The sequence below is a fragment of the Trichomycterus rosablanca genome, chromosome 3 (genome assembly GCF_030014385.1).
Source record: "Trichomycterus rosablanca isolate fTriRos1 chromosome 3, fTriRos1.hap1, whole genome shotgun sequence".
In the NCBI taxonomy this organism is placed as follows: Eukaryota; Metazoa; Chordata; class Actinopteri; order Siluriformes; family Trichomycteridae; genus Trichomycterus; species Trichomycterus rosablanca.
Window position 1 is genome coordinate 13865198 of NC_085990.1, and position 24111 is coordinate 13889308.

A 24111-nucleotide genomic window follows, 5' to 3' on the forward strand; every position below is an offset into this window, starting at 1 on the left:
TGGTGGCGGTGATGTATCGCTCACACATGAACACGGCACCGTTTGCAGCTAATCAGCATTAGGTAATGGTACTCTGATTTATTAAAAACTGCTAAAGGTTTCAGAAGGTTTTCAGGCTGAGATGTTTGACTAGTCATTGTGAACCGACCCATTCAAACTAGTAAGCCACGATTTTGTCTGGCAAACAAAAGCACTGACTACACTCTTCACAGTTCACAATGGAAAAATTCATGGCATTTATTATGACTGATTGCGTGAGACTGACTGTGCAGGTAAAATTCACTTAGAATAGCCCTATTAAATAGGTTTTCCTCAACTGTGGCACATTTAACCAAACTGTATCCAAATGTTGTATTTGTAGAAGTGGGATAAAACAGCTACTAAAGTAAATGTCCATTATAAAGTATGTCAGTTTAAGTTGGAGTGGAAACAAAACTAGAAAACTGATTACAGTAATGCTTAATTCTTTCTAGAGTTCATCAGAATTCCACTTGTGAAATTGTAGTCATTTTTAAGGCCGCTATTAACTTTACATAACTGGCAAACCTAGATTTCCCTATTGTTAAGATTCCTACAAGCAAATCACTATTTACAGATGTCACCTAATGGGTTTCTACCGAAAGTCACAGCATTTAGATTACTAACAATCACCCAAGCAAGATCAATAATAACTCAAAAACAAATATCAATATTTTCCCAATGCATGTACTTACAGTTAAGGTAATTGATTTGTATATACCCAATTAAAAAAGCAACGTTAGTAACAAGTCAAACTGTTCTACCAACATCAGTGAAGTGTCAAATCTGTTTCTTTTTCAACTGTTTCAACTTTTTCATCTGTCTGGGTAAACATACCCTTAAACTAACAAATTCTGACACAAATGAACAAATCAGAAAACAAAAGATTAAACAAATTAACAGTGTATTCAACAAATACACAAATCAGAAAATACTTTTACTTTCTCAAATAGTAAAACAGAAATGGAAGGTGCATCTGCATATTAAAGTGGATATTTAGCCAAACAGTCTGTCAAACTTAAACCTACGTAATGGAGAATAAGTCGTAAAGAAGATTTGTAGAATCATAATCAATCACATTGGATATTATTTCAGTTAAAAGCCCACAAATAAAGCACTTAATATGTTTCTATCTCTGCATGTAATTTGTTCATATGTTGTGTGTCTCAGGGTCACCCTACCTTAAAATGAATACCACAGTTCCACACAGGATTTGAAGCCAGCACTAGTGCAACTTTTAGACTGGGAACCCGTATTTACAGTAACTTGGTAGATACATTAACGCCCCAAAGTACCATTCTTGAGGTAAAGGGAATGCTAATGCGAATAACACGAAATCCTAAATAGCTCTCAATGGTGCACTATGTAGTGTGTATAAACCATTATTTTTGTACTGTGTTCATTTATGTGTAGAGCCAATTGGAATTCAGCCAGGGATTCCTAAACATCCCACACACGACACACAAGCCGACAACGTTGGATGTGAACTAGAGAGCCAGTGAACGCACCCTTAATTGTCGACTGGATCCAAAGCGGTGAAATTAAATGAAATTAATAAAGCTGCCGATTATTAGAAGTGACTAAGTTTAAACAAAGACAAAAGTAAACATGTTAAACGTTTTAAAAAGGTCTTCAAGAGATAGAATATAGCAACAATTGGTACGATAAAGTCTGAGGTAAATTAACGGTGGATGTAAGTTGGCTGACGGTTGGAATGTTTTCATTTTGAATGTTTGAATAAAGGGCTCGCGCTCGCTTCACTCATGCGCAGAAGCTGTTCAGTAGCAAAACAACAACATCCAACTATAAAACCACAAAAAATGCATCTGTTTTAGGTCACAAGTGGAAAATGTCCGTTCTCGTCATGTAATCATCTCTTGTGTGTGCTGTGCCTGCATATTTATGGCGGTTCAACAGGTAGACGCGACTGAAAATCGTTACGATGGAATCCGCAGCCTTGTAGCACCAAGCAGACACCAGACAATTCCTAAAATGCTGCAATTTCTAACGGATTGAATAGACAGTGATATACTGTCTATATATGCATATATGCTTTAAGGTAAATAAAAAGTGTAAAGTTCATCGAGGGAGTAAAGTTAGCAGGGTTACAAAGTAGGGCGCCTGCCATTTTACAGTTCATCAAGTTTGCACGAGTGCAAATGTGCATGCATGCCAGCACAGGACAGATGCATTATGCAGATGTGATGCTGAAATGTGGGATATTTAGCCGTAATCTAAGCAAATTCTGGGCGACATGTCATCTACACCAAAAACACTAACTCACATACCAAGACTGGGTAACAGAAAAGTTTGAAATCGGACAAATGTTGCTGTCACAAAGTGTCATGTACTGTGCATGTGGCAAACTTTTGACTGTTTTGGATTTTAAACCATCAAATTATTCTGAACCAAGAAAATGATAAATCCATACATATTTACAAAGGCAAATAGGAATTGTATTAATATAACATTTGTTATTAATTATGTAAGTAACTTCCAGTATTTGCACTTTTGGTGATGCTGCTATGTATTATTAATTAGACTATATTGTAGACACTACTTTAAAATGCTTGTTTTATGAACAAAAATCAAAACATTAGGTCAAATAGGCATCTAAACATTTATATGTATGGTAAACATTAAATATATTGGGATATATGCGTCAACGTAGGTTGTAAAGTTATGTTTTGTTTATTATTCTCAAAAGCAAAAATGCCACAAGTACATGATCATAACTACGTACTGTTTATTAAACGTGTTTTAATAATATTTGTGTCTTTGTTTGCACAGATGAAGCATTAAAATGTTTTTAAAAGTGACATTCGGTTCACAGTTCACTACCCCTCATGCAGTGTTTATTGTCAAACTGCACCAGCAAACTTCCATTTAAACCCAGACACGACTCTTTCTAATGACAGAGTTCCTACTTTAAGCAAGTTAAACTGCTCTAAAGTGTGAAATGACTAGTAATGGATGATTGAATGAATAAACAGTGGAAAACCTACCCGTTTCGCCCGGGGTTTTCATGTCGCCTCTGAGCGTGTCTCGTTCGGCAGAAGTCGGAGAGCAGCCGAGAGAAGCCGAAAACACCCGAAGTAACTAAACTTTGAGTATAATGTTTCACCACAGTAGCAGCGCGGCTGAGTTGACTCTGGATGGTTTTGAACCCAAGCCTGGACTTTAACAGAGTTTAGAGTGTGGAGTAGCTCAGTAGAAGTAAACGGTCGGGCCAAAGCTGGAGTTCTTCGTCCCACGGAGAGATCAATCCCGTCCCACAGAGAGACACAAACCCCGGCGCGGTGAAGCTCCTGCTTCGGTGCTGCACTTGACCGCTTTCTCAAACATTTTCTAACAGCTCGTGCTAGTTTCGTGTCCAACAAGGTGGCCGCCGACTCGCAGTAATTTAGTCAGCTTCCCACTCCCTCTTTCACACTGACTTTTTTCTTCTTCCTCCTCCCTCTATACACGCACACACGCTCACACACTATCTGTCCTCCCCCATTCTCTCTCTCTCTCTCTCTCTCTCTTTCTTTCTTTCTCTCTTTCTCTCGGGTGTCGTGTTTCTGCCGCCCACACGCATGAGGAGGCGGAGGAAAGGGGGCGGGGTCACGCTCAAGAACTCGCCCCTGAGCCACACCCCCTTTTAGGCGTCGTCGCCATGGACACCGCCAGCCCCGTACGCCCGTGGTTGCGTCATCGCATTCGCGTCCTACGGCTCCCGCCGACACGCGGTGCCGTCACGTCCGCCAACGTCAGCAACAAGCGCTTTTATCAAAGTTAGATTACACGCAATTCCCTTTGATCTCCCACTGATTAGGATCATCAGTGGTGTGTGTCATTTAATTACCTGTTTACTGTGAAATGGAAAAAAAACCCGTCATGCATCATGGTAATGCTTCTGATCATATTTTTAAGTCTCTGTTCAGTTAAAAGAATTTAACTGTAATAAATTTCTTCAGATTGCACATATTAAGTTTAATTTTGGCTCTTTTTAATTACCAGAGACTTAAAAGTTTAGATTAACTTTATTGGAAGAGAAGAAAATGCACTTATTGTTTACAACCCCAATTCAGAAAAAGTTGGGACAGAATGGAAAATGCAAATAAAAAAAATAATAAAACAGTGTTCATTACATTTACTTTGACTTTTATTTGATTGCAGACAGTTTGAACCCCAGATATTTTATGTTTTGTCTGCTGAACTTCATTTAATTTGATAATATACCTCCATTCCTGCATTTCAGGCTTGCAACCCCTTCCAAAAAAGTTGGGACGGGGGCAATTTAGGGCTAGTAATTAGGTAAAAAAAAACTAAATAATGATGTGATTCCAAACAGGTGATGTCAACAGGTGATTGTAATCATGGTTTGGTACAAAAGCAGCATCCTGGAATGTCTTTGATGAGCAAAGATGATCAGAGGATCTCCAGTTTGTCAACAAATGTGTGAGAAAATGATTGAAATGTTTAAAAACAATGAACCTCAAAGAAAGATTGGAAGTGATTCTCCCTCTACAGTGCATAATATCATTACACGATTTAAGGAATCGGGAGGATTTTCAGTGCGTAAAGGCCAAAGACGCAAGCTTAAGCTGCACTGCATCAAGAACCGCCAATCAACAATAGCTGATATAACCACATGGGCAAGGGATTACAAGCACTACAATACAGAGTTACATGCACAAATGCCAATTAAAACTTTACTGTGCAAAAAAGAAGCCTTATGTTAACCATGTCCAGAAGCGGCGTCGTCTTCTCTGGGCTCAGAGGCATGTAGGATGGACCATCACACAGTGTTAACGTGTATTGTGGTCAGATGAATCAGCATTCCAGGGTTTTTTTTTTTTGGAAAAAAATAAAATAAAACCTGACACACAAAATTGGTTTGTATCCTCGGTGCCAAAACGTCTTTTAAGTGTGGTGAAAAGTAATGGCAACATTACAAAGTGGTAAATGCTTTACTGTCCCGACTTTTTTTGGAATGTGTTGCAGGCCTGAAATGCAGGAATGAAGGTTTATTAATAAATGAAATGAAGTTGAGCAGATAAAACATGAAATATCTCCGGACATTTGCAATGAAATAAAAGTCAAAGTAAATGTAAGAAACTCTGTGTTTTTTTATTATTTGCATTTTCCATACTGTCCCAACTTCTTCTGATTTGGGGTTGTATAAACACATACACAAATAACCAAAACATCATGCCCACCCTTCTCATATGCTGTAAAACAGCTCTGACTCACAAGAAATAGACTCCACAAGACATTTGATGGAATCCTGTGTTATCTGGTAGCAGGGCATTACCATCAGGTCATTTCACTTCAATACAATACAAGCAATTAAGGGTTACAGGCCTTGCTCAGGGGCAACCAACAGTGGCAGCTTGGCAGTAGCTCAGTAGAAGTAAACGGTCGGCACAGATCAATACTGTCCTACATTGTACACTGTGCCTATTGTAGGTGCTTCGAACAGTGGAAAAAGATAAGGTTGGGAATTACATAGGTAGTGCATGGACCGTCATAAGTGCATCCTGTTGCCGTCTTTTCCACAGGTAAACAATGCGCATGTGCTTGGCCGTCCCCATAATCTTGGAGAAAACAGGGTTTGTCAGACAAGTTGACCTTCAATTTGATCTATTTCTCAGATTTCCAGTTTAGATGCCTGTGTGCCTATTGTAGGTGCTTTGAACAGTGGGCAAAGGTTAGGATGGGAGTTACAGGGGCAGTGCGTAGAACTTAGTGCATGCTGTTGCCGTCTTCTCCGCAGTTAAACAATGCACATGTGCTCGGCCGTCCCCATAATCTTGGAGAAAACAGGGTTTGTCAGACAAGTCGACATTCAGTTTGATCTATTTCTCAGATTTCCAGTTCAGATGCCTGTGTGCCTATTGTAGGTGCTTTAAACAGTAGGCAAAGGTTAGGATGGGAGTTACAGGGGCAGTGGTAGCTCAGAGGTTAAGGTACTGGACTGGTAATCAGAAGGTTGCCAAATCAAGCTTCAAGTTGAGCAAGCAAGGCCCAACTGTTACTTTGGACAAAAGCATCTGCTAAATGCTAAAATAGGGATGTAACTCTTGCTTGCCTATGCAGCCGCATACACAGAATCTTCTGCATTCAGCCCATAAACTACAGATAACTACCATCAGCCCAACATTTAATACATCCCTGACTGTCACATGCATAATTGTAATGAAACAGGATTTGCCATGCACATTTTTCCAGGATGGTGCTAATGTTGTGGCTTATCAGTGTATACACGAAACAATTCATTAATTGTTTTTCTTTGCATATCCAACAGGAAGGTTGGAGTCAACCAATTTACAGCACCTCTGCGGCCAAAGATGATGTTTATTATGTGTGTTTATGTGTTTTGTTGATTAGCTGTGTGGAATGTTATGTAATGTCATTTACCATTAATGCATGTTAGATCATGTTATGCATTTAATTGATTAATGATAGTCTGGGTTTTCTTTCCAATATTAATAAGTGACAACAGTTCAATGTACCTTGTAATTGGCACAGTCAAACTAGCCCTATTGTCATCAGTCATAATCACTAACAGAAATAGAACCTGCATTCCTAGCCTCTGTTTACTTAACTTCGCATGCATTCTTCCAGTACTTCCTTTTTTACCTCCCAGAACTGTGTGGATCGGCTTTTCTAGGTTGCCTCTAGGTGTGAGTGAGTGTAATGCCCTACCATGAACAGGGTGTATTCATGTATATTACATTGTCCATTATGTATTCCTACCCTGAGTTCAAGTGTTTCTGTTTTGGGGACCCACCACTGGACCAGGATCAAGAGAAAATAAATGAACAGAAGTGCAAAAATGACTTTTTTTTATTGCAACACAGAATGGTATCAGTGCTGGTAGTGATGGTGTCATGCAGCTCCAGGGCTCCGCAGACCTGGGTTCAATCCCAGCCTCTGGTTACTGTATGTGTGAAAGTTTTATTCATGTATTCACATGGGTTTCCTTCCACGTCTCAAAAACAGGCCAGTGTGTGGAGGAACTTTTCTAAATCGCTTCAGTGTGTGTGTGTGTGTGTGTGTGTAAGGAAATTATTATAAACATCAGTGCAGTGTCAGTTAATAACATGTATGAAAAGGGTGGCAAGGCATGGTGGCAAAGCTTGTAGAGTGATTGCTACACAGCCCCAGGGTCCTGAAGGCCTGGGTTTGATATTTGCTTAAATTAATGCCCTGATGTGTTGTCCTCTTGTCTGCATGGCGTTTCCTCTGGGTATTTCCAAAATAAATCAGCAGATGGATTAAATAAAACGTTGTAAATAAGATGTAGATAAAACAGCATATTACAGAACTATATACTGTAGTATGTTTGTATTACAGTTATTACATGCGGCAAGGGTTCTTCAAAAACTTTCAGCACTTTTTTTAAAAACTCTATTACAAATTACATCACTTTTCTACATAGTCACCTTCCGATGCATTTTTCCCAGCATTAGCAATAATGTTCTTGGTTGAGTGCGTATAGCCACTGATGCACCTCTGCTTTCACATCATCATCACATGAAAATCTTCTTCCTTTTAAAGCTTTTTTGAGCTTCCAAAAAGGTGGAAATCAGATGGCGCTAAATCCAGACTATGAGCTCGCTCTCAGTCTCTCAGACACGACCAATTACTACTCCTCCCACCCTCACCATTTCCAACCAAAATATAAAAGATCCCTCGTATTTAGCAACAATTGTTTAAGGGTGTAGCCAGAGTCCAATTATTTTAGACTTCAAAGAGGGTGTGAAAAGCATATTTACTTAAGTGATCTAAACCTACAGCAGTTTAAAGATCAATCATTTAACACTCCATCACAAATGATTAATTGGTCACAAATGCATTAATCAATCAAGTTAATCAATCAAATCAACTGTGGCCAGTTGTAGCCCAGCGGTTAAGGTATTGGACTAGAAATCAGAAGGTCACTGGTTCAAACCCCACCACTACTAGGTTGCTGCGGTTGGGCCCTTGAGCAAGGCCCTTAACCCTCAATTGCTCAGACTGTATACTGTCACACTACTGTAAGTCGCTTTGGATAAAGGCGTCTGCTAAATGCCAAAAATGTAAATGTAAAAAATATAAGTTTCTGAAACTTGCTTTTCTGCGACTAATGATTAAAACACATTAAGTTTATATCGGGGGTCAAATAAAATATGCTGGATTAAAATGTGCAGAAACAATGGGTAGAAATGTGTTGTTTGTTAATGCAATTTTTCCTTTTTGTGTGAAGTCTGCATGTTCTCCCTGTGTTTGTGCGGGTTTCCTCCGGGAGCTCTGGTTTCCTCCCACAGTTCAATGACATGCAGTCAGGCCAATTAGAGCTACTAAACTGCCCTATATGTAAATGTGTGTGTGTGTGTGTGTGTGTGTGTGTGTGTGTGCCCTGTGATGGTCTGGCAACCTGTCCGGAGTATTTCCTGCCTTGTGCCCAGTAATTCCGACCCACTGTGACCCTGAATAGGATTTATTTATTGTCTGGTAAAACAGACAATAAATAAATGAATGATTATGATGGACTGTATTTGTGATATTTTGTGCATATAAATAGGGCTAGTTTGAGAGCACCCAACAAGAAGACAGAAAGAAAGTCCAAAGTCACTTTATGCTGAGAGGAATATTTTCCAGATGATTAGATGTAATCCAAAAAGAACCAAAAACAAGTCTGCACTGAATTAGAAGCTGTTAAGAAGTTAAGCAGAGCATTTCTCTTTTTTTGCAGATTTTCAGACAACTCACAAGCAGCTGAAAAAAATATTGTTTATCTGCAAGAGGAACATTCTGTTTTAAACATTCTGTCACAGAAACGAACAGGTTCAGAAATCATTGAAATCTAAAGACTGAATAATACATTTATCCGACAAGTACAGTATATGTAAACATTGTTTTCAGCTGTTACCAAACTAAGAAAACCACTCTCACACATTACCTCCTGTAGGCTATACGGAGCCTAACTGCCAGGTTATGCTAATAAATATTAAACATTAGAAGCTGGTTATTATGAAAAACACAAGGCTGCAGACTCCTGGCAAGACTACAAAGCGGCAGAGCTGATGAAAGTTGAAATCGTTTTCAGGCACTGGTATTAAAATGCCATTGGCCGTTGGCACAAAGAGAGAAGCTAAACCCATTTGTTTAATCCTGTATAATAGGTTTATGGAAGGAACGTGCGAATGGGAGATGGCTGTAAGAACGCATGCTTGTGTGATTCCTGTACGAACATTTAAATGTGATGTTTGCTCAAGCATACACATCCTGTTTCAGTACCAATAACTACAACCATAACAATTCTCTAGTCACACATGGGAGGTGTAGCTTATTTCCTTTTGCAGATGAACTGGTGGCCTTTTCAACCCCAAATAAGATACTCATGACTGAAAATCAATCGCTGAATTTTTAGCGTGTCCAATTTTTACCCAATTGCTTTATGCTTCCTCTCTACTGGAGCTGACCCCCGCCCCGATTGAGCAGAGCGAGACTGTCACACGCCCCCTCTGACATGTGTGCAGTAGCTGACTGCATTTTTTCATCTGCACGAGGTGAGTTCATATGCCGATCAGCTCTGTGCACGGAGAGCCACACCCTGATCAACATTGTTCCTCGACTCTACGCAGACGCCATCAACCAGACAGCAGAGGTCGTAATTTGCTCAGTTATGAGGAACCCGGTCCGGCTCATCCTACCCTATGAACGACAGCCAATCGTTGTTCATGTAGCCGGATGGCAGAGCTGAGATTCAATATGATGTATTCAAAATCCCAGCTCTGGTGTGCTAGTGAGTTTTACTGCTGTGCCACCTGAGCGGCTCGCTAAACATTTTTTGATTATTTAGTTACCCAAAGACCATGCAGGCGGGGGCTATTTCCGCCAAGGTGTGAGAATATAGATTGAGTAACTAGCACTTGGGTGGCACAGCAGTACATTATGCTAGCAGACTACCTCTGAGATCCAGGGTTCGATCCAGGGTTCGAATCTCCAACGTCCGAGGCCCTCAATTGATTGGCAATGTCTAGGATAGGGGTGAATTAAGGCGTCCTCTCTCGGGTGTGTTACTGCACTGAGCCCAGTGATTCCGGGAAAATTGTATCACAACAATGACCAGGGTAAAGCTTAGTAAAACATGAAAATGAAACAAAATGAATGAGTAAATGTTTGAATGAGGCCTTTGCACACCAGAAATTCAATAGACACACAATAGCCCGAGGCAGCTAGAGATCTTAAACACCAAAAAGAGAGAGAGTATTGTAAATATTATTAGACATGTTGTATTCTTGCTCCACTGGCAGAATGATTCGTTTACAATTGATTTAAAAATCCATCAACTGGTTGTACAGGTCCTAATGGCTTGGCACCTGCATAACATTTTAAAACTTATGACAGTAATAAAGTGCCATACAGAACAATCTAAAAGCACAAGAGTAGTAAAGTGGCCTTTTAACTGCTATAATTCATCTGCATAGTTATTCATTCACTGAATTATTCAATCATCCTACACTATATCGCCAAAATCCCATGCAGTTTTTGTTTTCTAATGATTGAGTTCAGGTGTTTTAGCTTCACCTTTTACCAGCAGTTTTTTTGTTGCAATATTTTGGAAATAGCCTCCTCTGTTTCTCTTCTCTGTTCCTGGAAAAAGATGTGCTTTGACCATGCTGGTGGTTTGGTACAGAGAGATACAAAATTGTTCATGACTGTGTTTGACATTAAACTTGTGAACTGATGAACTGTGTTTGTTTATTTGGATTTTAACGTCATGTTTTACACTTTGGTTACATTCATGACAGGAATGGTAGTTACTCATTACACAAGATTCATCAGTTCACAAGTTTAATGTCAAACATGGACAATTTTGGACATGTCATGGACAATTTTGTATCTCCAATTCACCTTACTTGCATGTCTTTGGATTGTGGGAGGAAACCGGAGCTTCCTGGGGAAACCCATGCAGACACAGGGAGAACATGCAAACTCCACACAGAAAGGACCCGGACCGCCCCTCCTAAGGATTGAACTCAGGACCTTCTTGCTGTAAGGCAATAGTGCTACTCACTGAACCATCGTGCCACCTGATTATTCTTGTGTAATGAGTGACTACCTGTCTTGTCATGAATGTAACCAAAGTGTGTAAAATATGACGTTAAAATCCTAATAAATAAATAAATAAACAATATGGGACCGTTCCGTAAACTGACAAGTCTAAAGCAAAACATATGTTGGCAGATATGGGTCATGTTACATCTTGTGTAAGACTAAAACAGCATTCCACAATTAGCTCATCTTATAAATAGCCAAACATGATAGTGTGATTGAATTGGAATGCTGCCATTAATTCTGCTCTCTACCAGGAAATCCTGAGGTTAAATGCATTTATTTTATGCAGCAAAACACTGATCTGAGACACAAGAGCAAGTCCACATCTGAATGGCTTTAAAAAATGAAATAAAGGTTTTGTAGCAAGCTATCCTGATTTAAACCCTTTCTAGATGCTGAGAGTGGAGAGTTAATGGTTAATAGCTCTTCAGTGTGGCAGAATTGAAGCAACTCAGTGAAGAAAAATAAAAGAATTCCTCCACAAAGATGTGAATGTGTTCGGTTGTAGTTGTAGTTGATTTGTACATGGGTGTTGTAGGTGTTACTGAAACTTTTTTCTTTAATACATGAAATAACCATTGAAAACCCATTTTTCTAATTTCCTCATGTTTTCCTTTTTCATTTTTGTAAGAGGATCTGAAACCATTTTCTGTAACAAATATGCAAAAAATAGAGGAAATCAGGAGGGGCGCTAATGCTCTTTTACAGCCCTGCATATACAATAAAATACATCAACACTGCCATCATTCAGACATGTTAGAAAGCATGTTATAGTGTGTATAGTCGGTGCTGTGTTGTGATTGAATTTATGACACTTCAGACAGAAAGCATTTATGAGAGGAAGCCGTCATTGTCGGCTTTATTGCCCTTTTCTTGTTTTTATTTATCTTAGCGAGTGCTGAGAAGTGTGAACGAATAGTTTTGCTAAGAGAGGAAACAGATGATGCACAGACGACAATCTCAACCTAACAGGGCAGTTTGTTTGTAGGAAAATGACTGCACCCACTTCTCCCCTAGGAAAAAAGTGCCAGCTACTGTGATCGACAATTTCCCACGTTAGTGTGGCTCGTAAACACTATCAGCTCCGGCTCAGACAAGCGCTCAGTCAAGCATTTTCCTTTTTTTTTTTACACTTTGTCTCCTGGTCTGTACTGTTCCTTTGTCCAGCACTTTTGCTGACTGGCTGTATCTGTATTTATCTTTTGGTCGTTGTGGTAAAGGACACACTTCAGCAAAGGAAATGTGGTTACTGAGCTAAGAGCAAGAAGAGAAAGTGAAAGCGTAGAAAAGAGTTGGAGTAAGATGTAACTGAAAGGCATGTACAACCCCAAATCAGAAAAAGTTGGCACAGTTTGAAAAATGCAAATAAAATAAAAATGCAGTGTTCCTTACATTTACTTTGACTTTTATTTGATTGCAGACAGTTTGAACCCAAGATATTATATGTTTTGTCTGCTCAGCTTAATTTCATTTAATAATAAACATCCATTCCTGCATTTCAGGCCTGTAACACATTCCAAAAAAGTTGGTACAGGGGCAATTTAGAGTTAGTAACGAGGTGAAAAAACTAAATAATGATGAGTGATTGTAATCATGGTTTTGTACAAACGCAGCATTCAGGAAAGGCTGAGTCTTTGATGAGCAGAGATGATCAGAGGATCACCAGTTTGCCAACAAATGTGTGAGAAAATGATTTAAATGTTTACAAACAATGTACCTCAAAGAAAGATCAGACGGGATTTGCATATTTATCTCTCTACAGTGCATAATATCATTAAACGATTCAAGGAATCAGGAGGAATTTCAGTGTGTAAAGGCCAAGCGCGCAAGCTTAAACTGAATGCCCATGATGCCACTTAAAACTTTACTGTGCAAAAAAGAAGCTTTATGTTAACCATGTCCAGAAGCTGTGTCGACTTCTCTGGGCTTGGAGGTATCTAGGATGGACCATCACACAGTGGAAATGTGTATTGAGGTCAGATGAATCAGCATTCCAGGTCTAGGATCACATGTCTGGAAAAGTATAGACATGCACAGAACATACCTCAAATGTAGATTGATTCATGATTAGGAAGTGGAAGTGGAACAAATGAAGCTAGAACAATCTTATTTAGCAAACTAAAAGAAATAGAATAAAATGGTTACTATAACAACATCTGTCAGTCTGACTGAGATGTAGAAATATAGTGGTGGTCAAATACCATTACAAAAAGGCTTTACAACACAGCAAGAATCAAACCCAGGTCCTCAGGAGCCATGTTGCTTTGTGGCACCTACTCTACCAGCTGTTATACCATACCAACATATAGTAATGCAGTACTTTATGCAAGTTCTCCAAATTTTTCTATTAATCTTCGTAGAAATGCACCTATAGCCACAGTAGTAGAACATAATACAGCTGATGGCCTACCTCACCTCAGCTTACTGTTACACACACACACACACACACACACACACACCTATTCATTCAGGTTGTCACATTCTTAGCACATAAATGAGCTAGTGTTGATGTGAATAGGTGAACGGGTTAAATCTCGTGGCTCACTTGATGACATGATGACCAGGAATTACTGCTACTGGTGTTGGGTGAAATGTGTTTTAAACTTGACCTAGTTGGCTGGTGGAAATTGTTTTTTTTTCAAAAAAATATGTTTAAATCTGCTAGTTATTCTAGAGAGTTCTTTATGCATTTTGGGATTTGGAGACTTTTCCAGGGGCCCAAATGGTTAAACATTTGTAAACATTAAATTATAGATGGGTTTTTATGTTTCTTTTTACTTATGTTTTAACATAAGTCTAGGAGGCCCAGTCCATCAAAAACAGCCCCCAGAAAGTATACCTCCTCCACCAAACTTGTAAATGGAACAGCCTTGTTCAGACAAACAAAATTAACCTTAAAAACAGTCAAGTCAAGCCAACCCCCTGTTGAGCAAGCCAAGGGCAACAAAGGGAAGGAAAAACTTTCTAGTTCTAGTTAGCACTTGAGCTGCTGCAGTTTGAACAAACTGGAATTTGTTTATGGATCTACCAGAGCATCCAGAGAGCAGAGAATTGCAATAATTTAACCGAGAAGTTATCATTAACAGAAAGTATCTTATTTTAGTACTACTAAAATACTAACCATCTTAGTATTCTTGTTTTAGAAATTTTACACAGTTGAAAGAAAGCAACTCTAGTAATAGTACTAATGTGTGCATCAAAGAAGAGGTCTGAATACATTGTGATATCCAAGTTCTTTTACAACTGAGCTGGAAGTCACAGAGAAAACATTAAGGTTATTCTTATGGCCTCGGATCCAACTAGTAATACCTTAGTTATTTCTGAATTAAGAAAAAGAATGTTATACAACATCCAGTCTTTTATGTCATTTACACAATACTCAGTCTTCTAACTATGTTGATGTCATTGGGTTTGGCTGATATATACAGCTGTGTGTAGTCTGCATAACAGTGGAAATTGATTTTTATGAATAATTCCTAATAATTTCCTAATGGTAGCATGTGGAGTGTGAATAATAGAGGTCCCAATTCTGTGCCCTGTTGAACACCATACTTTACTTTTGTAGTTTCTGAGCTTCTATTGTTTACACAAACAAATTGAGCAGTCAGTCTAAGTCTAAGCACGAAGATCTGACATTAACAGATCATTAACTACCTTAATTGGTCTAAATCCTGACTGAAATATTTCTTAAATACTGTTTCTGTGCAGATTTGCACATAATTGTTTTAAATCTGCTTTTTCTAGAATGGTAGAGACAAAAGAAAGGTTTGGATTCCACCCATAATTACACGGCACAAATGGATCAATATTAAAATTTTTAATCAGGGGTTTAACAACTGCACATTTCAACAGTTTAGGTACAGAACCAAGGCTAAGGGATGCATTTATTAAGGTAAGAAAGAGCTCCAGAGTGTCAGGGAGTAAATCCATACATGACGATGACTTTGATGATTTAATCAAAGAGGTTGGTTCAGTTTAGGAGATTGGATTAAAGGAATTTAGTTGGAAAGAATTGTTAAGTAAGTCACTATCAGCATTTCAAATGAATTGCTGCTTAATAGGGTAAGTTAAAGTTTGAAGTTGTATTTTTTCTACACTGTCATTAAGGATTTTAGAAGTCATCTCTAGTACTGTTGAATTGTACTGTATATTTTTATATACTTACTGTTTGGATACTGTCACAAAAATGAATTAAGAATTGTATTTATTATTTTCTATTAAAGATTAAAAATTGGCATCCATAAGTGCATGTTTATCCTCAGTAAGCATCTTTCCATGCTATCTGACACACATTTAATTGACTGTGCTGCTATTTGCATTCCGATTTTCATGCTACTTGTTTTAGAGCATGTGTCTGGTCATTATACCACAGAAAAAAGCTTTTCTCCCTAATCATTTTAACGGGTGCTACATTATCTAAGGTTGTGCGGGATACATAATCTAAGGGTTGGGTTGCCCTGATGGTGACACAGTCATTAATTCTGGTCAGACTGTCAGTGAACGCAGCTGCAGTTGCGGATGTACTAGTGCGCTTAAATTGATGGCAATGTGGTAGGTGACTTTTATTAGTTAAACACAGTTGATATATTAAGAGAGATGTCGGGCAGCTTGGTGGCTTAGTGGGTAGCGCTGTCGCCTCACAGCAAGAAGGTCCTGGGTTTTGCAAGTTTTTCCAGTGTGGATTTCATTCAGAAGCTCTGGTTTTCTCCTACAGTCCAAAGACATGCAAGTGAGGTGAATTGGAGATACAAAATTGTCCATGACTGTGTTTAACATTAAATTTGTGAACTGATAGCTACCTGTTCTGCTATGAATGTAATCAAAGTGTGTAAAACATGACGTTAAATTCCTAATAAATAAATGAATAAGAAAGAGGTCTGAGATTGTCATTTTATGGTAAAACAACCAGGTTGTCTATGTCAATATTAAGAGTTAACATTAAGTCTAAGGTGTTTTATATTTTGAGTGATACCTATGGATTCTAAAATAGACTCAAATGCAATTTTAAGTGAATCATGCTTACTTTCATAATTTACATTTTCAGCATTTAGCAGACGCTTTTATCCAAAGCGACATACAGTACTGTGACAGTATATTGTCTGAGCAATTGAGTGTTAAGGGCCTTGCTCAGGGGCCCAACAGTGTAAAGTCTTTTTGGTTGATAGTGCTAATTCGGAAATTAAATCAACAAATTATTAAAGAATGTTACATCAATAACTAGCATTTCAAATGAGTTTGTTACACAAGTAGTTTTTACAGTAAGGTCTATATATTTGTCATAGATTGTGGCTAATCCTCCTCCATGACTATTAAGATGAGGCTTATGTACATGATGTGCTGCTTTATGAAGATAAGGAAGATATACTTTGTTTGTCATATATACATGTACAGGTGTACAGTACAATAAAATTCTTTCTTTGCATATCCCAGCTTGTTTGGAAGCTGGGGTCAGAGCGCAGGGTCAGCCATCGTACGGCACACCTGGAGCAGATAGGGTTAAGGGCCTTGCTCAAGGACCCAACAGTGAACCGCCAATCTTCCGGTTGATAGTCCAAAGCTCTACCCACTGGGCTACCACTGTCCAGCTAATTCTTATATACTTACTACAGCTAAATACTTAATACTTAAGTATTTATACCTAAATAGTTATTAGGATTAGTCCATGTTTCAGTTAGAATGAAAAAAACAAGTTCTTTATACTTCCATCCTACAGATGTCTTACACCACTGACCTATCCACAAGTTCACAGCTTTAGGTGTTTATAGGCAGTGACTCACAATGTAAGGCTCTAAAAACAATATAAATGTACAGACCGGTTAGAATGACCTGGTACCATTTGTTTCTATATGTTCATTGTGTTTTATTTCCTTTCATTCATATCCAAATGTCAAACAATTCGCAAAAGTTTACTTTAAAACAAGAGTGGCAGCTGTGTGAGGGAGGTGTCTATGGAAACCAATATGGTGTCAAGAATAGAGACGCAAAGACTGAATGACATAGCAGTGCTTTAATTAAATAAAAAGATATAACAGGAATTATTATTTTATATAATATTATAAAATAGGTTTAAATATCAGCTCTGTTTTAACTTAAATAATAAGCAGGGATATCAGACTGTGGTTCATTCTAAAATTATTTTAGATTATTTTATTCCCTTTTCATAACATTGTTAACAGTGACAAGTTAGTGGTAAACTATGCTAGCTGAAGTTTTATGAAGTGTAATTTAGTTACTTTGTTACAGTTTTACATTGGCAATGGAATCTGGTATGAGTCTGGATTGTGCTTAAGGGAAGCGGGCAGCCAGCCGGGGGCTGTTGATGATCTTTGTCATTACAGAACTTGCTTATTTTCAAACTTGGTGTGCCAACTGTCAGGCAATGTACAATACCCCATTGCTTCTAAGTCTCCTTCCATTCACCCTCCCATCACTCTGTCTTTTCCCCCTTATGCCCACATAGCCCTTCCTCCAAGGGTCATGCTTCATGGTTTCATCTTCAACTTATATTTAATGTATTGTGTTTTCACCTGCTGCCCGATGTACACTCTCTCTCTTTCTCTCGCTTTCTTTCTCAGCTGGTTTTCACACATGAGTAATAGGATTACCACATACAGCTCTGAAAAGGACAGGGGCTAGAGAGAGGGAGGAGAAACAGAGGAGGAGGAGGAGGTATGAAGGAAGTGAACGGAGGCGTGAGGCGCTGGGTAACGAAGGGAGCAATTAGAGGCCGGCCGAGAGTTTGCGGGGACATGAAGAAGGTCAGAATAGCATAGATCATGGGCAACGTAAGGGTCATTAAAACCCAGTGTCTGACAGTGTCTATAATACTCAGAGAGCGGGAGAGTGTGAGGTACTGTCTGGCTGCGTGACAGTCGCTATATTAAGCTCAGCATGTGTTGACAGTTTGTCCAGTATCTTGCTAAGGAACAAACTCTTCCTATTGGCACAGCTCACCATTTCCCCTTATAGTCTCTCTCGCTCTCTCTGGCCCGACCGAGCTTCCACCCCTTCATTCCAGAGAGTTTGCCGCTGACAGATTTGGACTTGGCTCAGGAACGGCTGTCCCAATCCCAGAGCCTTCAGGGGTCAGATCTAAGCACTATGCCCTCCCCTACCCAAGATCACCATGGTGATGCCTCTTGCTGGCACTGATGAGATGACATCTGCTTGCCTCTAGTTGCCCTCTTAATGAAAGATAAAATATTGCACCATGGAGAGTTAAACAAGGGCACAAACGCACTACAAAGTGTTGTACTACTTTATAGACTTTTGACATTTAAACCCATTGTAATGTACCATGGACAGTGTACCTGTGTTTGCTGACCTGTTATATGTTGTGTTTTAAGAATATAATTTGACCATAAAGACAAATTGTCTTTTACTTTAAAGTGGCATGTACTATGTAGTGAGTATAGTCAATCTAGCCCTCTTAATATGGGTGAAGAGAAGTCAACAGCTTTACCTTTGACCCAGCACTGTGGTATTCAGAAATCATACAAAGTTATGCAAGAACTTTTTGTTTGTGTTCCAATCAGGACCATCTGAACATGCATGTCTCATATAAGTCTCAATTTACGTTTAAGCCATTAGCAGTGGTGTTATCCAAAGCAACTTACTCTTCTCGTTTATTACAGGCCAAGCAATTAATCAATTAAGGGCCGTGCTCAGAGTCCCAATTCTAAAACTGCCCCCAAAACTGAAGGTCTTTTAAAGTCTTTGGTGATATGCTTTCATTCAGCTACAAGAACAGAAACAATGTTGGATACGATACTATGTTTATAAAAGATTGCTTTACTAAAACAAGTAAAACTCCAAATGGTTGGAGGTACCTAGTGTACCACAGTGCGAGACTGCTGAATTTATGAGAGAATTGATCAGATATACACCGATCAGCCATAACATTAAAACCACCTCCTTGTTTCTACATTCACTGTCCATTTTATCAGTTCCACTTACCAAATAGAAGCACTTTGTAGTTCTACAATTACTGACTGTAGTCCATCTGTTTCTCTGCATACTTTTTAGCCTGCTTTCACCCTGTTCTTCAATGGTCAGGACCCCCACAGGACCACTACAGAGTAGGTATTATTTGGGTGGTGGATCATTCTCAGCACTGCAGTGACACTGACATGGTGGTGGTGTGTTAGTGTGTGTTGTGCCGGTATGAGTGGATCAGACACAGCAGTGCTGCTGGAGTTTTTAAATACCGTGTCCACTCACTGTCCACTCTATTAGACACTCCTACCTAATTGGTCCACCTTGTAGATGTAAAGTCAGAGACGATCGCTCATCTATTGCTGCTGTTTGAGTTGGTCATCTTCTAGACCTTCATCAGTGGTCACAGGACGCTGCCCATGGGGCACTGTTGGCTGGATATTTTTGGTTGGTGGACTATTCTCAGTCCAGCAGTGACAGTGAGGTGTTTAAAAACTCCATCAGAAATTTCTGTCTTATCCACTCATACCAGCACAACACACACTAACACACCACCATGTCAGTGTCACTGTAGTGCTGAGAATGATTCACCACCTAAATAATACCTACTCTGTAGTGGTCCTGGGACAGTCCTGACCATTGAAGAACAGCATGAAAGGGGGCTAACAAAGCATGCAGAGAAACAGATGGACTACAATCAGTAATTGTAGAACTGCAAAGTGCTCCTATATGGTAAGTGGAGCTGATAAAATGGACAGTGAGTGTAGAAACAAAAGGTTATGGCTGATCGGTGTATGAGGGTTCTTCAAAAACTTTCCACACTTTCTAAAATCTATTTATTAAGAATTTCAAAAACAAATGACATCACTTGTATACAGTCACCTTCCAATAAATTTTTCCCAGTGTCGTACCAACTTTTTAATGCCATCAGCAAAAAATGTTTTTGGTTGAGCATGAAAATCTTCTTCCCCTTAAAGCTTCTTTGAGCGTCCAAAAAGGTGGAAATCGGATAGTGATAAATCTGGACTATAAGCTCTCTCTCAGTCTCTCAGACACGACCAACTACTACTCCTCCCGACCTCACCGGTTCCAATGGAAATATACAAGTGCGGAAACTTTTTGAAGATCCCTGGTATTTTTGTGCTGCTGCATGTTAACTGATGCATGCTTCTCGCCTCGTCTGCCTGCCTCATTCCAACTATTGGTAGCATCCTTATTAAGGTTGCAGTTGCCCAAGAAGGCACTGTATGTGAATGTAAGTAGCTATCCAGCTTGTTTAATACACTTCATTGCTGTTTGAGTTTTTGAATTACATTGTGTAAACAGTTACAATTACAGTTTTGCTAAGTATTGCCCCCACAACTGCTGTTTTTGCTCTTTCGGGGAACCCTCCAAATCAAATAATTCGAACCATGCTAACCACTAAAGCCAGGAACTTGCCAATTCGACACAGTCCATCAGAGGACTGCTGGTGGAAATCTGCACACACCAGATCCAAACTGGGCAGTTATTTAAAGCAGTGTTCCCTTGTCAGGTGAGCCATGGCAGTCATGGAAGTAATTAGATATTTAATACTTAATTGTGCTAGGCAGCATTTAGCAGACTTGGGGTAACAAGTTGGGCAAACATATTCAATTTCTGAGCTTAATAACTATGGATTCATAGATTGGTGTAGGCTAAGGGTTACTGGCTTGTAAGAATGGAAAGCTTGTTTGGCAGTTGAGCAGTTACCAACCTAGTGGGTAAGGTACTGGACTAGTAATCGAAAGGTCGCTGGATCAAGCACCACCACTTCCAGGTTGCTACTGTTGAGCACCCTTGAGCAAGGCCCTTAACCATCAATTGCTTAGACAGTATACTGTCACAGTACTGTAAGTCGCTTTGAAGAAAAGTTTCTGCTAAAATGCTGAAAATGTAAATGTATATATTTGGGATTTGAACCTAGGAGCTCTAGCACCTAAAGGCCTCATTTTAACTCATTAACAAATGCACATTCAATGCAAAATGATCTTTGGATTCAATGTAAGATGTTCCAAAAAGTGAAAATTATGTGAAGGAGACCAATCAATGGATAAATGGATTGTTGAGTTTTATAGTATCAAGGACTTACAGCCAGTGATAAAGACACCTGGATCACACCGTGTAGATGTTTAAGACCATATTAACGTGGTGGATGTAGTGTTGGTGCGTGAGGCATGGGATGTGTAAAGGGTGTGCGTGCTGTGGGCGCTCTAGTAGTTTAATGACTCATCTATTGATATGGCCTCTTCAGACGCCCCCGTTGTTTTTGAGTATTCAATGGAGACTGAGAATGAGTCTACGCTTCCATATGCTCGTGATTGGGGCTGTTTTAAATCAACAGGTCTAATATGCGAAAGGAAAGGTGTACAGAGCCTGGATGGTACATATGTTTGGATTCCACATACACGCATAACATGAGTACACCTTTGCCTTCTGGAGTAAAAGATTGACCACCTGTCAGTGCAAAGCAGGCAGCAGTCTGGCAATGGCAGATTGTGAGTGGGAGCAAAAATGACTGACGCATCTTGTGACCGATCAGTAAACAGGTCTCAGCGTGATGCTGAACGATTCAGCAAAGTTAAAGTAACTGTAGATCCCACACATGGAGGAGGCTGCAGAACATAGAAAAAAATAAGTGTGTTGTGCCCTAATCACTGTATATATTCTATATGACCAAAAGTATATGGACACCCCTTCTAGTTGCAAACATATACGTAAAATCAGCTATTTGTAATACATTTATGCATCCAGCTTGTGACAACAATAGGAAAAAGCCCCTTTCTGTTCCAGCATGACTGTGCCCCTGTGTAATGTGAGGGCCTTAAATAAACGTATTTGACCACAATGACCAGGATAAATGTGAGGCATTCAAACCCAACACCATTGTCCCTACTATAAGGCATGATGGTGGTTTTATGCTTTGTGATTGTTTGCTGCTGGTGAAACTAATAAACTACAAATAGTAAAAAAGGAAGATCACCCTTATAACGCTTAAGTATAGGAAGAAAACTGGATGTTCCAGCAGGTCAGTGACCCAAAGACACGACTTAATCACCCAAAAGTGGTTTTGGACGTGCTAAAACAGACTTAAAGTCCTGACCTCAACCGTAAGAGTCAGAGAGACGTGTTTAAAGAGCCAGTTTGTTCATGTCTAACTATGAAAATAGCTAAACAAAAACCACTTAATGGCCAAAAGTTTGTGGACACCTGACCTTGAGCATGAATATGGACCCACCTCAACCATACCCTCTTTGCTATTATAACATCTCTATTCTGGGTGGCACGGTGGCTAAGTGGGTAGCACTGTCGCCTCACAGCAAGAAGGTCCTGGGTTCGATCCCCAGGTGGGGTGGTTCGGGTCCTTTCTGTGTGGAGTTCGCATGTTCTCCCTGTGTCTATGTGGGTTTACTCCGGGTGCTCCGGTTTCCTCCCACAGTCCAAAGACATGCAAGTGAGGTGAACTGGAGACACTAAATTGTCCATGACTGTGTTCGATATAACCTTGTGTGAACTGATGCACCTTGTGTAATGAGTAACTACCGTTCCTGTCATGAATGTAACCAAAAGTGTAAAACATGACGTTAAAATCCTAATAAACAAACATCTCTATTCTTTTAGGAAGGATTTCCACAAGAGTTTAAAGTGTCTCTGAGGACATATGATATTTTACGCTTAACAATTTTACATTGTAGCTACATCTTCTGTTGTTTTACCCCGAGGTGGTTCTGACGGAAACCTGTTCACCCTCTCGAGGTTAAAGACTGCAAGTCGAGACTGCAGTGCCAACAATGCTGCTTCTACTAGATGTGACTTATTTAAAGTATCCTCCATGCCACACAAGAAGGATGGGGGTCCTTGCTGAGTCTAGTTCCTCTCAAGGTTTCTTCCTGTAATTTTAAGGGAGTTGTTTCTTGCCACTGTCGCCCTCGGCTTGCTCAACAGAGGTTTTTGGTCTGTTGTTCCTGGATTCTATAAAGTTGCTTTGAGACAATGTCCATTGTAAAAAGCGCTACATATATAAATTTTACTTGACTTGATATGTTGGAATATGAGGGGAAAAAACTCCAAGATGCCAAGCATTCATGTTGGATAAAGAAAGCCTGGGTCACAATCAACATTCCAATTCATCCTAAAGTTGTTTAATATGGTTGAGGTTATGGCTTTATGCAGGCACTAAAGTTCCTTTACAACTCATTAACCCATGTTCTATGGACCTTGTTTTCGTAAAAGATCTTTCCTAAACTGTTGCCTTAAATTTAGAAGCATATTATTCATCCTATTAGTGACAAATGTGGATAAATGTAATGTATAACTTAAGATTGAACCAAGAACTTTCTATTTCACCACACACCGTGAACATTTACAGTTCATATCTCAGACAGATTAAGGCAGAGGCAAGATCCAAGAACATTACTGTGTGCCTGCATCATGAGGGTGTTTAATTGAGCGAGGTGAACAGAACATGAGGAACACCGACTGCTCAAGACCAGATGTCTCATGACTCAGGCAGACAAAGTGAAGATGGTAAATTAAGGAGGCAGAAAAAAACGGAAAGTGAGCAAAGGAGGGAAACAGGGGGGTGAAATGATGACTAATCGGGCTTTTAACTTGCTCAAGCATTTTGGTGGAAACTCATGTTGCTGTTAGATGTAAGGTTTATCACATACCGTCATCTAGAGGTAAGACATACGTACTGCACACTTTCCCCAAATAAAATTTAAACTTTATGGTATATGATACAGACCTTCAGTGTTTTATTGTTCAAATAATCCACTTCTGGAGGTTCACAGAATCACACCACTTGTCATGGATTATTTCCCCATAACAATAACAAGGATACTGGTTACAAAATCTTCTGTAATCTTCTGTCTGGCTTATTTATTTGGTGTACATCAGGACGAAGATAGCAAATTCAAAATGCAATAGGCATGATAGGACAGTGGGTAGCTCTTTCGCCTCACAGCAAAAAGGACCTGAGTCCGATTTCCCAGCAGAGCGGCCAGGGTTCTTTCTGCATGGAGTTTGCATGTTCTGGATTTCCTC

General features: G+C 39.4%; 1 protein-coding gene across 1 annotated transcript in view; it reads right to left on the minus strand.

The window, feature by feature from the left end:
• erfl3 (Ets2 repressor factor like 3) overlaps positions 1 to 3600 on the minus strand; it is an 87216-nt gene extending 83616 nt beyond the window's left edge. The window contains exon 1 of the mRNA XM_062992740.1: positions 3024 to 3600. Within this exon, the coding sequence (XP_062848810.1) occupies positions 3024 to 3045 (22 nt within the window). The 5' untranslated portion in view covers positions 3046 to 3600. The remainder of the gene's footprint in view (positions 1 to 3023) is intronic.
• Positions 3601 to 24111: the final 20511 nt, after the last annotated feature.